The sequence below is a fragment of the Hippopotamus amphibius genome, chromosome 1 (assembly GCF_030028045.1).
Source record: "Hippopotamus amphibius kiboko isolate mHipAmp2 chromosome 1, mHipAmp2.hap2, whole genome shotgun sequence".
Classification (NCBI taxonomy): Eukaryota; Metazoa; Chordata; class Mammalia; order Artiodactyla; family Hippopotamidae; genus Hippopotamus; species Hippopotamus amphibius.
Window position 1 is genome coordinate 11,760,672 of NC_080186.1, and position 14,747 is coordinate 11,775,418.

At 48.4% G+C, this 14,747-nt stretch overlaps 1 protein-coding gene across 1 annotated transcript in view; it reads left to right on the forward strand.

The window, feature by feature from the left end:
* Positions 1-14,747, forward strand: part of LOC130852150 (chymotrypsin-like elastase family member 2A) — a 16,921-nt gene continuing 2,174 nt past the window's right edge. The window contains exons 1-7 of the mRNA XM_057732935.1: positions 1-40; positions 306-394; positions 5,304-5,401; positions 6,545-6,673; positions 9,965-10,101; positions 12,264-12,409; positions 13,727-13,879. Of these exons, the coding sequence (XP_057588918.1) occupies positions 1-40; positions 306-394; positions 5,304-5,401; positions 6,545-6,673; positions 9,965-10,101; positions 12,264-12,409; positions 13,727-13,879 (792 nt within the window). The remainder of the gene's footprint in view (positions 41-305; positions 395-5,303; positions 5,402-6,544; positions 6,674-9,964; positions 10,102-12,263; positions 12,410-13,726; positions 13,880-14,747) is intronic.

Sequence of the window (14,747 nt, forward strand, 5' to 3'; positions counted from 1 at the left end):
ATGATCCGGGCCCTACTGCTGTCTACATTGGTGGCTGGAGGTAAGCCCTGTCACCCAGAGGCACTTTTCCAGTCTCCTGGTGGGACTGGGAATGGGACCTCCCTCTACCCATTGGATTCAGTCCTGTGGTTATAAGAAAGCTGGAGTGAAGTCCCAAATAAGTGGAGTAAAGGGCAGGACTCTACCACCCATGGGGATCCTTCCACCCCAGGGATTCTCTATTTGGGGACTGGGAATTCAGCAAGTGTAGGTTACATTCTTTGGGACATTGCTGCCTGGGCTCACAACCCTTTCTCTTTTTACAGCTCTCAGCTGTGGGGTCTCCACTTACCTGCCCAATCTGCCCAGGGTGGTTGGAGGTGAAGATGCAAGCCCCAACAGCTGGCCCTGGCAGGTTAGTCCCCCCACTCCACTTCTTGCCTCCCTGCCCTCACCTACCTCACATCGCCCCTTTGCCCTCCACCATGGGTTCTATTGCACTGGCAAAGACGAGGATTGGTGGGGACTCAGAGGACAGAAGGGGAAAATTCACCAATAAAAAGTACATTTCTGTGCCCTTGGTCAACCTTGGGGGTGGAGGGAGAGATGCCTTCTCCAGCCTGGATAAAGACCTGCCTTACCCCAAAACCCATACACACAAATTCACAAATACATTCTTACTCTGTTAACCAATCAGATGCTTGCTTACACATGTATTGTTATCCTATGAACCATTCATCACCCCCTATGCAAATATTCCTTGCTTTAAGGAACCAATCAGTGCAGTTTTATGCAAATTAATTCTTAACTACAGGCAAATCCATGTTACTAATGAAAGTAAATGCTTCCTTACCTTGAAATAATCCTAGTGATATGGAGGCTAAAAATGCTGGTAGGGACACAGGCATAAATTACTAGGAGCTGTTAGTGGTAGGACTCCCAAAGGAAATACATGAGGCTCCCACTGACATAAATAAATATTGTAAAATCTCTCTTATCTCACATAATTGGGACTTGGTAATTGAAAGGTTGATTATAGAGAAATTATTAAAAACCACACATATATTCTTTAAACATTTTATTTTAATTTAAAACTTGTAAATATACATTTGTTCATCAATCTGTCTTGTGTAAACCATCCCCCACAATATATCATCTATAATTCCATTTCTTTAAAGTAGAGCAATGACTGTGAGACACTCAAGAAGCAGTCTGAGTGAGCCCTTCCAGATTTTAATGACCTTTTTTCTCAATTTTTCAGTTTCCTCATCGATGCCTAATTTCACAACAATTTTTTAAAAGTCACGGTTATCCGGTCTCTTCCACGCATTTAACTTCGTTTCCATATAAGTCACATGTCTCTTTTTGAACTCATATGTCATCGGTTACAAGTTTAATCAATTTACATAATTACAACATGAGTACAACCGGCATACACAGGTTTGGGAACAAAAAGGTTGAACGGGGTGAGTGCTAGCAGCAAGGGTTCAGGGCGCCCATGCAGCCATCACTGTGTTTCACGCAGGGAATGGCAACATCCGTTCATCTTCCCCTCAGTTAAGAGAGCTTCATAGATGATGACGGATGGTTCACAATTTATACAGTTGGCTCTGTGTACTTTTGCCAATTCTTTTACTTCTCTCACACTCCCACAATATATTTTTTCTGGGAAGTTGGAAGAGGGGCCCTGTACCTCCCCCTTAAGCAGAAGTCACCCTCGTGCTGAGAACCAATCAGTGCTGCCTATCAAAATATTTCCTCAGCCCCTGGACCTGCTGACACTGCTGGTACAAAGGCATCCTTGCCCTGGGAACCAATTAATGTCAGTCTTGGAAGCATCTCTCTACACTTCCTGCTTCTGCTTAACTGGGAGGTTTTTTTACTGGGGTGGGTGGGCAGCTCAAGCAGGGTGGGGACCAGGGTGAGACAAGTGAGGCACTCACTTTGGGGGCAAAATCTAAGGAGGCACCACAAAGCTCAGTAGCCGAAGTGAATATTATAATGCAATATTTTTTAATAAATCTATTTATTTATTTATTTAGGCTGTGTTGGGTCTTCATTGCTAGCAAGTGTGTGGGCTTTCTCTAGTTGCGGAGAGCAGGGGCTTCTCTTCGTGGCAGTGCTCAGGCTTCTCATTGCAATGTCTTCTTTTGTTGCGGAGCGAGGGTTCTAGACATGAGGGCTTCAGTAGCTGTGGCTCATGGGCTCTACAGTGCAGGCTCAGTGGTTGTGGCACACGGACTTAGTTGCATGTGGGCTCTTCCTGGACCAGGGATCAAACTCATGTCCCCTGCATTGGCAGGCAGATTCTTAACCACTGTACCGCCAGGGAAGTACCAATATTTTTTAAAAAGCAAACTTTTTCATAATGAACGAAATACCAAAATATTAAACAAAGCCAAAATTTTAAACAAATATAATTTGCTCTGCATTGCCTGAGAGGTCTCTTCTGTTCCACACTCACCCCAAGATTATGATCCTAGGTCACAACCCACCAGACACTCTAAAATAAAGTGCTAAGAGGTGATTTAAAATTAAAATAGGATGTGAAAAATTTCCAGACAGATTCTGGAGCCAGATGATCCCTGCTCTACCATGTACTGGCTGTACGAGTGGAACAACTCTATTTACCTTTCTCAGTTGGTAATATTAAAAATATATAACAGCCCTTATGGCATGGATCACATTGTACAAATTTCTATGGGCTGCCTTAGTTTACTCATCTGTAAAATGGGAATAAAAATAGTGCCTCATGGGATTGCTCTGATTGTGATGTGAGCTGATTAACACTCAGCTCAGAACAGTGTCTGGTATATGGTTAAATGCTCAGATTATTAGCTATTTAAACTGTTAGCTATTGTGATTATTAACCATCCCAAGGGCCCCAGACAGGCATTATGGTATTATGATCCCCATTTTCTAGACAAGGTAACTGGGGCTCAGAAAAGTTACGTAATTGCCCCCAAAGTCACCTAGGTAGCCTGGGGGAAAGTGGAGATTCAAATTTGGTTCAACCCTGACTCTTTTGGCCACACTTTGCTACCCACAAATCATATGTTTACATATTCTTTCAAATGTTCACATCTGTAGGATGGTTTCAGTCTATTTTGACATTTTTGGGCTGGGGACATCCTTTTAGGTGTCTTTTTAAATTTTGTCTAAATGTATAAGCATTGTTTAAAAAGCCAGTTCATCTAGGGCCCCTTAATGTCAAGCAGACAAGAAAATGCCATGTGGATAATTAGAAACGAGGATGTTTGGAGAAAAGCAGGCATCATTCCTGCTTTTCCTCCATGGGAACCCTGGTTAGAGCAGGCAATGCTGGGCTGTCACCTCCCTCCTCTCTGCTTGGCCTTGGCGGGGACTTGAAAGGAAGGGGAAGGAGATGAGACAGCTTTGGCAGAGAACCAAACAGTGCCAAATGCAACCGCCTTAAAGTTCCAACCCACACCTATTGAATTATCAAATCTAAATAGAAACAAGTTTTTGCTGAAAAAAAAGTTGAGGAGCTGTAGGGGGTAAGGTACACTTATGTATTTTCATGTTCCTATGAGTGGATTTAGTCTTCAGGGAAAAATTAAAGCAACAGGTGACAAGTTCTGCAGGAAAGACCAGATCTTTGCCTGGTAAGTCCACTTCCACTCATTCACTCATTCATTTATTCATCCATTTGCTGATTCACTCACCTGTTCAATTTATTAAGGACCCACCATGAGACAGGCACTGTTCTAGGCACCTGGAATACAGCAATGAGAAAAAAATTCACAGGGCTTATATTAAAGTGGGAGAGTGAGACAGCAAACAGTTGAATGGATAAATTCATGACGTCAGGTGACGATAGATACTATGGTGAAGACTACAGCAGGACCAGAGGAAAGAGACTGTGTGTTCGCGTGCACATACATGTGTAAGGATATACGTGTGGACATGGGTGTGCACACTCTGCTTTAAATAAGTTCACAGAAGACCTCACAGAGAAGAAAACCTTGAGAACAGACCTGCAGGAAGTGAACGAGAAAGCTATGCTAATACTCATGAGAAGAATAGTCCAGGCAGAAGGAAGAGCCAGTACAAAGGCCCTGAGGCAGAGGTGGGCTTGGTGTATTTCCAGAACCTCATGGAGGTCAGTGTGGCTGAAGCAGAGGGGTGTAGGAGCCTATAAGATCAGGGAGGTCATGTAGAGCCTTGTATAGTTTGGAGTTTTACACTATGTAAGAGGGGGAGCCACTGGCTGGTCAAGCAGAGAAGAGATATAAATCATGCTTACATTTTTTTTTTAAGATTTTTTTTTTCTTTTTTGGCTGCATTGGGTCTTCGTTGCTGCATGCAGGCTTTCTCTACTTGCAGATATCGGGGGCTACTTCTTGTTGCAGTGCACAGGGTTCTCAGTGCAGTGGCTTCTCTTGTGGAGCACTGGCTCTAGGTGCACGGGCTTCAGTAGTTGCAGTGCATGGGCTCAGTAGTTGTGGCTTGCAAGCTCTAGAGCTCAGGCTCAGCAGTTGTGGCACACAGGCTTCGTTGCTCTGCGTCACATGGGATCTTTCCGAACCAGGGATCGCATCCATGTCCCCTGCATTGGCAGGCAGATTCTTAACCACTGCGCCACCAGGGAAGTCCCCATGCTTACATTTTAAAACGATCATTCTGGCTGCTGTGTTGAGAAAAGCGGTGAGGGAGGGGCCAGGGTGAGAGCAGGGAGAACGTATAGGAAGCTACAGTAATAATCCAGTGAGAGTTAAAGATGGCTGGGACCAGCAGCTGAGGTGGTAAGAGAGACACCTTCTGTCCATATGTTCTGGAAGAAGAGCTGGCGGGATTTGCTGATGGATTAGAATGAGGCATAGGAGAGAAAGAGAAGCATCAAATTCACTGCCAAGAATTTTGGCCTGAGCGGCAGATACAGCGGGGTTGCCGTTTACCGAGACAAGAAAGCCGGAGGAAAGCACAGGGGGCAGGGGATCAAAACTTTGGTTTATGTATATTAAATTGGAGGAATATGTCCTAAAGAAATAGCCCCCGAGAAGGGAAAAATCCCAACAAGTCACGCTGCAGAAAGATGTTCAAAACAATTACTTTTTAATAGTGTCTTTATTTAGATTTTTGACATTTTGTTCATCATAGATTTTTTTGCGTTCATTTTCTAAAGATTATTAAGATGTTATTTATCCTGATTGCTGAGTTTCCTGGTGCCCCCTTAGATTTTGCACCCGAGGTGAGTGCCTCCCTCGATCACCTTACCCTGGCCCCCACTCTCAGGGCTGGGATGCTGCAGAGCAGAGGGGCCTGGTCCTTTCAGAGATCAGAGCACCTGCTCTTCTTCCCAGGTCTCCCTGCAGTACAGCTCCAGTGGCCAGTGGCGCCACACCTGCGGAGGGTCTCTGATAGACCAAAACTGGGTCCTGACAGCTGCCCACTGCATCAGGTAATTGCTATTCCCCAGCCCGCTCACCCCACGGGCCAGCGCTCATCTCTCAGAGTTGGTGCCCAGAGGAACCACGCTGTATAAAGGAGCCTTGCACATAACCACTTCTTTGGCCGAGAAACAAGTTCTCATCAAGCTATAGTTCAGTCTATTGCTCAGCTGATGGGCCTATACATGACACAGATTAAGTGTCCCGCGTGGGGCACCGAGGGGAACTATAGGGAGGAAGGAGGCCCATTTCCTGTCCTCTTTGGGGAACTAGATGTGGCCTCCGGATCTGGAACTGGATTCCCTTGAGCAACTTGAACAACTATTCCAAGCCTCAATACCATCACCTGCTAAAAAGCAGATAACGGAATTTAGTGTGCATTTAATGTGATGATTCATTACATGGGCTGGCAACTAATAAGTGCCCAATAAAAATGAACTAGCACCATTATAAAGGTCCACAAAGGAAAAAAAAAGGCTCCGTGATATTCACTGTTCACCTGTCCTCTTCCCTCCCTATATAGCTTCTGCTTATCTCATGCCAGCTAGCGCTCACTGGAGTTTCTGCTGGGCCAATGTGATGCTCTCAGTGCCAGGACTGGTCCCTTCTCCCCACCTGATTTACAAGTCCTACGAGGTGGTGGGGGAAATAATAGAGGCCTGGGAGTCAGGAGTCCTGATTCTAGCTCTGAATTGTCACGAGCTATAAGACTCTGGACCAGTTCATCCTCTCTGAGCCTCAGATTCCCCCATCTAAAAACGGGAGGTGAGGGGTTAAACTAAAAGCTGCCCTTGAGGGTAAATGACTGCTGTTATCTCTGTATCCATCTCACTTCCCCCACAGTAATATAGAGTTTATATTATTATAACTTTTATTTTATATTGTAGTTTATATTTGGTATAATATGGTTATAATTACTGTTTGTTATAGTTATTATGCTATGTTATGACTAACTGACTGCCCAGAGGGAAGAAAAACTCCCAAGTGCCAACTAGTGGCTCTTGGAGCAGCGCCAACTTGGGCCCCACCCAGCATTGTCCAGAGCCAGGCCTCCAGACAGTGCATTGATTGGGGTGTGCCTGCCCATAGGGGCCCAGAGAGAGGAAAAGACAGCCCAGAGCTTACCTTTCCCCCCTCGGCCCCCTCTCTCCCAGCTCCTCCAGGACCTACCGCGTGGTGCTGGGCCGGCACAGCCTCTCCACCGATGAGCCTGGCTCGCTGGCCGTCCAGATCTCCAAGTTTGTGGTGAATGAGAACTGGGACTCCAACCAGCTCTCCCAAGGGTGCGTTATGTCTGGGTGCACTTGCGGGGTGGGTTGGCAGGCGCACAGACCAGGGGGTGGGGCATCTCAGAGAAGGCAGTAGGCAAAAACCCACCCCATCCTTTGCTCCTTCTGTAGGGAGGTGGGAGGAGCTCTCAGCCCTAAAGATGCCTGGGCTGGGGTATGACTGGGGGAGGGACCTGGGTCTCCTGCCAGTTAAGCCTGAAGCTCCCCTGACCACCCCAGCCACTCACTGACTCTCTGTTTATTCTCTGCCATGCCCTGGGGACACAGGGTTAGGTCTGCAGGCCCCACTATGAGTGGAGTCTATGAGTGAAGTAGGACACAGTCCCTCCAGCCTTCCTCCACTCCGTGTCACCTCCCAACATGCCTTTGACATTTTCAAAGATTCCCTGATACCCCGCAGGGACAGCCTGGGATAACATACACAGGGAGCTGGCAAGGGTCTCAGAGCTCTGCAAAGCCCCCCAGTGATTATTCCCTGACCTGCAGGGAGATGGCAACTTTGCTTCCCCCCACTCCTCTTAGACAAGCACATACCATCCTATGTTCACCTCCTATGTTCCCCATGCCATGCTGGGTGCAGGACGCACAAGATGCCCAGGTCACCGCGCCAGCTCTCACAGAGCCCACGGCCAGAAGTGTGGCCATGAGGCAGGGCAGGGTGGTGATTAGGGATCGAGCTTCTGAAGCCTGGTGGCTTAGATATGAATAATGACCGTGTGGCCCGGCAAAAATTTCTTAGCCTTCTGTGCCTCAGTTTCCTCTTTGGTAGAATGAGGACGGTAACAGTGTCTATCTACCTCTAGGGTTGTTTTGAGGATTAAACGAGACAATGTATGTAAAGCACTTAGAAAAGGTCCCAGCACATGATAGAAGCCATATGTGTGAGCTCTTAGCAATAGTAGGACAATAATAGTGCAATGAGGAGGTGTAAGTGCTGGGATCTATGTCTAAGCCATCAAAGTAGAGGGGAGTGGGCCCAGGATGTGGAAAAAAAGGAGGGAGAGGAAGAAAAGGAAGGGAAGGTCCTCTGCCTGTCAGAACTCTAACGGAATCAACTTCTCCCCCCGGCCCTGTCCACTCTCAAGGTGCATTAGAGATTAATCCACGTCTAATTCCCCTTCTGGCCGGAGTTTTGCAAGGGCTGGACCATGCCTGATTCACCCCTGCATCTCCACCCCCTATCCCAGGGAGGGGCACATGCAGGGGCCAGGAACACTTGCTGGAGCATCAGACTCCTTTCATCATGACTAATCCTGAGAACCACGTGGTGCTAAACAAAATTCAGAGCCAGGGGTTCACTCACGCCTTCACTCCACACGTATCTGTTGAGCACCTGCTATGTGCCGGGCCCTGTTCTAGGCACCAGGAAACAACAGTGAGTGAAACACACAAGGTCCCCAGTCCTGTGGGGTTTAGGGGACTCCCTAAACCCAAGCATCTCACTGCAGCTCAGGGGATACCCCCTTTCTGATCACACAAGCCAGCATAGGTGCTCCAGTGACCAGCAGAGTCTGTGCCCAGACAGCCTGGTCTTCCAGTAAGACAAGCAGGAGTGTTGGGGGTTGCCAACCCCCAGAACCTCGCAGTCCAGGCTGCCTTCCCAGTGAGCTCTCTTCCAACCCCAGGAGTTAGTTTGTACACTTATACCAACTAACACCTAGTGCTTCCCTTGTGCCAGGCACTGTGCTAGATATTTCCCAAGTGTTATCATATGTATTCCTCACAACGGCCCCAGACGGGAGGTACTATTCTTATCCCATCTCTCAGATGAGGAAACCATGACCTAGAGAAGTGAAGGGACTTGCCTGAAGTTACAGACCCAGAAAGTAGCATTAAATCAGGTGCCATGTGCCCAGCAGAGGCCGGATCTGAGCACAGCTTCACCACACGTTCATCAGCACTGTCCTCATCTCCCCACTGGGGACAGAAAGTTTTTTCCCTTTTCCTGCTTCCCCATCACCTCCCCAGAATGCAGAGGTGTCCATCATCCTCTCCCAATCCCCAAGAGCAGGTCTGCAGTTCCAGAATGGCCTTCAGAAAGAAGACTCTCAGCCATCTCTTCAAATTTGCATAATGTATCCACACACAAGGCCTCTTCTGCAGAGGATGCCCAAGATGCCACTCTTGAATGGCTGCCCAGAAAGCTCAGTCTGCCAAATCTTACCGAAGACTTCACATCACAGCCCCAGGGAGAGCAGGAGGACGCCCTGTGGCCACAGCACTCCGTGGGCAGCCTGCTGTGGTCCAGCACTGATGATGGCTCAGAGAGGATGCGGCAGGGGTGGGGGTTGTCTGTGAGTCATGAGTCAGTCTCTGCCCCCAAAGGGACTTGTCAGCTAGATGAAATATACACAGACAAGACACTGGAAAGCCATAAAATGACACAGAATGTGTCCAGGGACGCCTTAAGAGATGGGGAGGACATGGGTAGGCAGAGGGAGGAGAAGGGCCTTTTCATCTACATGTGGCCTCTCTGTGTGGCCTGGGCTTCTTCACAGCAGGAGGTTAGGATCCAAGAACAGGAATCCCAAAGGACCAGAAAGAAGCTGCATCTCTTCTCATGACCTAGTCTTGGAAGTCACATGGTGTCACTTCTCTACATCACAGCCCCACCCCCAACCAGGGAGAAGAAACCCAAACCCCACCTCTCTATGGACAGAGTGTCAACATCACATTGCCACAAGCACTGATGGGATGGGAGATCTCATTGCAGCCATCATGGAAAATGTAATCTGCCAGTCACTAAAGGTTTCCTAGACAAGGGCGTGAGACGAAGGGATAAAACTGGCAGCAGAGCTCAAGGTGGAAGAGACAGTAAAGAGTAAAGGCAAAAAGGCCTCACAGCCTGAACATCTGCCGTCTTCTAATCCAAACACGGGAGGTGTACGTATGGCCGGGACAGACATCACTGAGAAACCATGGATTTATTTCCTTGCTGACCCTGGACAGAACCCCAGAACCCTCCTCAACACAGCCCGCCAGGCAGCCACAGCTAATCCATCAGAGTGGACATCGCAACACGAACCTACTCGCCCTCCCTGTTCTAAACAGTCCCTTGAAAAGCCTTAAGGGAATTTAGGGCTCCAGGCTCCACCAGGGACAAAATGCGATCCTGGGGTTTAGCCGTGGCTGCTCCCCAATCCCTCGTAGCCCCAACCCAAGGAAGGTTTGCCATCAGGCTGCCCGAGGAGGGGGTTCAATGGTCCCAGCTGGGGCTAGAATCAGAAATAGAATTGGGGCGGGACAAGTCAACCCTCTTTATGCTCTGCCTCTTTGCCAACCCAGGAATGACATTGCCTTGCTCAAACTGGCCAACCCCGTCACCCTGACCGACAAGATCCAGCTGGGCTGCCTGCCGCCCGCCGGCACCATTCTACCCAACAACTACGTCTGCTACGTCACAGGCTGGGGAAGGCTGCAGAGTAAGTGGGTGCCGGGAACCCCAAGGCTCCCAAAGGAGGGGAGGGAGGTGATGTCGCCCCTGTCTCTCCCCACTCATCATCTAGGGAGTTTGGAAAAAAGTGGCTGCCTTGGAGAAGCAGGATCGCATAGACAGATAAGAATTCAGACTGCCTGGGTTCAAATCCCAGCTCCTTCACGTACTTGCTATGTGACCTTCAGCACATTACTTAGCCTTTCCGCACTGAAGTTTCCTCATCTGTAAAATGGGGATAACAGCAGCATCTGTATCACAAGTTGTTGCTACTCCAGGGAAACGTTAGACCAGTGCCTGGCACATAGCAGGTGCTGTGTGTTAGATGTTGTCACTGTTGATACGACAGAATGAGGGTTATAGAGACTACATGACATCAGGCACAGAAGTCCGTCTATATGGCCCAAAGCCAGAGTCCAAAATAGCATTCACTGTGTGACCTCAGGATTCTGGAGTTCCACAAAGTTCCCTGGGGCCCTCATCAGACTCTCTGCCCCCCATTTCAAAACTCATCTGTCCCACGTGCCACCTGACCTTGCTGCTCAGATGCTGGCTACATGTGGGTCTCCTTTTGACATAAGCCCTAATGGTCAGAAATCCAATGACGGTAGGCCACCAAGAAGGAACAGAGGACCTGCCCTCCCCTTGTGAACTCACCAGAGGTTTGGAAAACCTTAGGAAGGCTCACGCAGATAAGTGGTTATTTTTTCTCATAATGACATAACCCTATAAGTGGCACGTTTTTTACAGAGGTACATCAACACACTAAACTCAAGTTTATATCACCCTCTTGCCCGGCTTATCTGCAAAAACAAGGACACATGGAAATCAGCAGAACTAAGATGTGGGAGATGTATCTCATGCTCACTGAGATATAAGCACAGCCACTGGTTCATTTATCAGAAAACACCCAGGCAGCAAGTATTTCATTGGAGGCAGCAAGAGCCAGGGAAGGGTCCAAATGCTTGGCTTTATTCCCAGCTCTGTTGGTCACTAGCTGTGTAACCTTAGGCAAGCCATGTTGGGGCCTCAGTTTCCTCATCTGTAAAATGGAAATACAGTTGGCAAAGATTAAAAGAGATGACAAAAGAGATGCAGCCAAAAATTTAAAAAAAAAAAAAAAGAAATACCATCCTTTCTGGGACTTCGCTGGCAGTCCAGTGGTTAAGACTCTGAGCTTCCAATGCAGGGTGCAAGGGTTCAATCCCTAGTCAGGGAACTAAGATCCCACATGCTGTGTCAGCCAAAAAATTTTAAAAAGAGAGAGAGATATGAAAATGCTATACACATGCAAAATATAATATAACTTAGACTAGAGTTAATTAGAATGGTCTTGGGAAAGCTGCTTGACTTCTCTTGGCTTCAATGCCCCATCTGTCAAAATAGGAATAAATATTTACTGTGAGGACTAACACAGTATTTTGAAAAGCCTAATAAAATGCAAGCGAAGAATGCTATTGATCCTTGCCGTTAGTAACAGTGGTGATAGTATTGAAAGTGATGGTGGCAGTGTCATTGGGAGCCATTAGGAAAGCTCTATTTTAAACACATTCAAATACTTTTCCCAACCTGGGGGCTGCAAATGTCAGCAGACTCACCGTCACATTTAAGGTAAATGGTAGAAACCCACGGAGCCAGCTCAGCAAAAAGGGGAGTTTGTTATAAGGATTTAAGAGACTCTACCAAAGGCAGAGACAGCCAGGCTTCAGGAATGGGAGAGAAGCAGGGGCTGAAAGACCGTTAGAAACTCAGGAAACCCTCTCTCAGAATTTCTTTTCTTCATTGGATCACCTCATCCTTCTCTCCCTAGAAGAAAATGGCAGCCACTACCCACAGCTCCCAGATATATATCCTCTCTGACTGGGATTTCTTAGTCCCAATTCCAGATTCCCAGGAGAAGGAGCTCATTGGCTTAGCTGGGGTCAAGTGTGCACCCCTGAACCATTCAGCAGTGTCCAGAACACTACCCAATCAACTGTGAGGATACAGTGTAGACAAACATGGCTGCTTCCATGGCAACCCTGTGGATGGAGGGAAGTAAGAGGGACCAGACAGAAAGGGGCTAGGCAGAAAACTCAGTAGGTATCCACTGCTTCATTTTTCTCAGGAGTCCCTCTGTCCCTATAACACCTTCTCTCTTGTCTCATGCAGCCAACGGAGCTCTTCCTGACATCCTGCAGCAGGGCGAGCTGCTGGTTGTAGACTATGCCACGTGCTCCAAACCTGGTTGGTGGGGCAGCATTGTGAAGACCAATATGATCTGCGCTGGGGGTGATGGCATAACCTCCAGCTGCAATGTGAGTGCAGGAATTCTGGTGCCCCCCCCACACACACACAAATCGGGCTGAGGGTGGGGGAGAGTCTCTGGGGGTCCTAGAACCCATCCTCCCACCTGCTGGCAAAAGCACCGGGAATAGCTTCGCATGTCTGAACCCTGACCTTTGTCCTTGCAGTCTCCAGAAAAGATGTTGTAAGATTCTCCTTGTAGTAGTATCCACCCTCTCACTGCTGGGAAGTCCTTTCTTGGGTCTCATTGAGGTCTCTCATTACTCTCATCTCTCTTATTCTTTTCTCTGTGTAGGAAGGGAGCCAAGGGGACATATTTTCTGGGTTAGGACCTTTCTAAGGTGATTTCAAGGTTATCTGTTGAATTAATCCCATTCATGACCCAATGTATCCCTTCATGGTAGCTGCCGCAGAGCCTTTCTTGACACAGTGTCTTAACCAAAAGGACTTGCTATGTGGTGGACTTCGCAGCAGAGTGGGGACAGAGGGGGAAGGAGCTTCATGTATCCTTCAGATCACACTGGGCCCCTACACTCTCTGCCCATGCAGACCGGCCTGCAGGAAACTCCATCAATGGGAGGAAATGGCCAGTGGTAGTTGAGCGCATGACATTCTAACTCTGGGACACGTCTTTAGCTCCTTCACTTAATGCCTGCACATCCTCAGTCTGAGGGCTTCTGTTTTCCTCTTTGTTGAAAAGGGGATACTAGCAACACTTACCTCATAGGTTTTTTTGTTTGTTTGTTTTTTAATCAAGATCTGTCTGGGTCCCACTTTTTTTTTTTTTTTTTTAACTTACTTTTGTTTTTGGCTGCATCAGGTCTTCGCTGCAGCATGCGGGATCTTTCATTGCAGTGTGCGGGCTTCTCTCTAGTTGTGGTGTGTGGGTTTTCTCTTCTCTAGTTGCGGCACATGGGCTCTCCAGTTGTGGCACGCGGGCTTAGTGGTGGCATGTGGGATCTTAGTTCCCTGACCAGGGATCAAACCTATGTGCCCCGCATTGCAGGGCAGATTCTTTACCACTGGACCACCAGGGAAGTCCCAACACTTACCTCGTAGGTTTTTGTGAAGATTAAATGAGATTAGGCCCATAAAGTGTGTAGCGGCGCTCCAAGCACACAGAAAGAATAAGTGCTGTTGGTGTTATGGTGTCATCTTGAGCTGTGACCACAAGGGGCTGGCCTCAGAGAACGTGGCAACCCCCCGTGGAACAATATAGATGCCCTGCCAACGTGTAAAACACGGGGCCCTGGAGGGCAGCCCCTTCCCTTCCCATCGCCTCACCCACGCTCCCAGGCCCCCCCTGACAGAACGCTGGCCTTCCCCAGGGGGACTCCGGCGGGCCACTGAACTGCCAGGCGGCTGATGGCCAGTGGCAAGTGCACGGTGTGGTCAGCTTCGGGTCCTCCCTCGGCTGCAACTACTACCACAAGCCCTCTGTCTTCACACGGGTCTCCAACTACATCAACTGGATAGAGTCGGTAAGCATTGGATAAGCCCTGGGCACCATCCCCAGGCCCGGCCCTGCCCGTGGCCCCACGCGGGCCATGCCCACCTAAGCTCTGAGAACCCCTTCCCTCCTCCTGAGAGCTAGGAGGCTGCAGAGCTGGGCAACCCCTGCAGGGCGTCCCACGGGCCCCCACAATTTCTGTGTGAGTTGAGTGAAAAGGCACATAGAGGGTGGCCTTGTCCAAAGAGGTTGAAAATAAAGGCTACTCCTCTGGCATTAACAACAGGTTCCCTAGGATTCATGGGGTATTTTATTTTTGCTTCTCTATGTGTAGGCCCTGACCCCACTGTCCAATGCTATATTTATCTGCAAAGCCCAAAACCTGGTCATCTGAGACCCCCACAGCCTTAGTTATTAGAAATTCGTCATTTTAAAGGGACCCCCAGTTATCCTGTAGGGTGACCAACCATCTCGGTTATCCCTGGACTCGGAGGTTTCCTGGGATGCAGGGCTGTCTGTTTCAGACCAAAACAGTCCAGATAAATGGGGCTGAGGTGGTCCTACTATGTCTGTGTATGTGTCCCCAGACGGCTTTATCCTGTGAGCTCAAAACCAGTACCTCACAAACTTCCACACCAGCTCGATTCCTATTTTTTAAAAAACAGCAAATAAACACCCGTTTATAATAAAAACCAGAAAAAAATTATTAAAAAAAAAAAAACAACAACACAGAATCTGGCACCAGTCTTGGGAGCAGCCATGGATATAACTGGTGGTAGGTGGAAGGAGCCAGAACAGGGAGAGTTGTCACAATAAGGGCAGGCCTGGGGAGCGGGGGGGGGTGAGACCTGGGAGAGAGAGGGGGAGGCATCGTGCCGGGTGATGGATGCTGGAGGGGA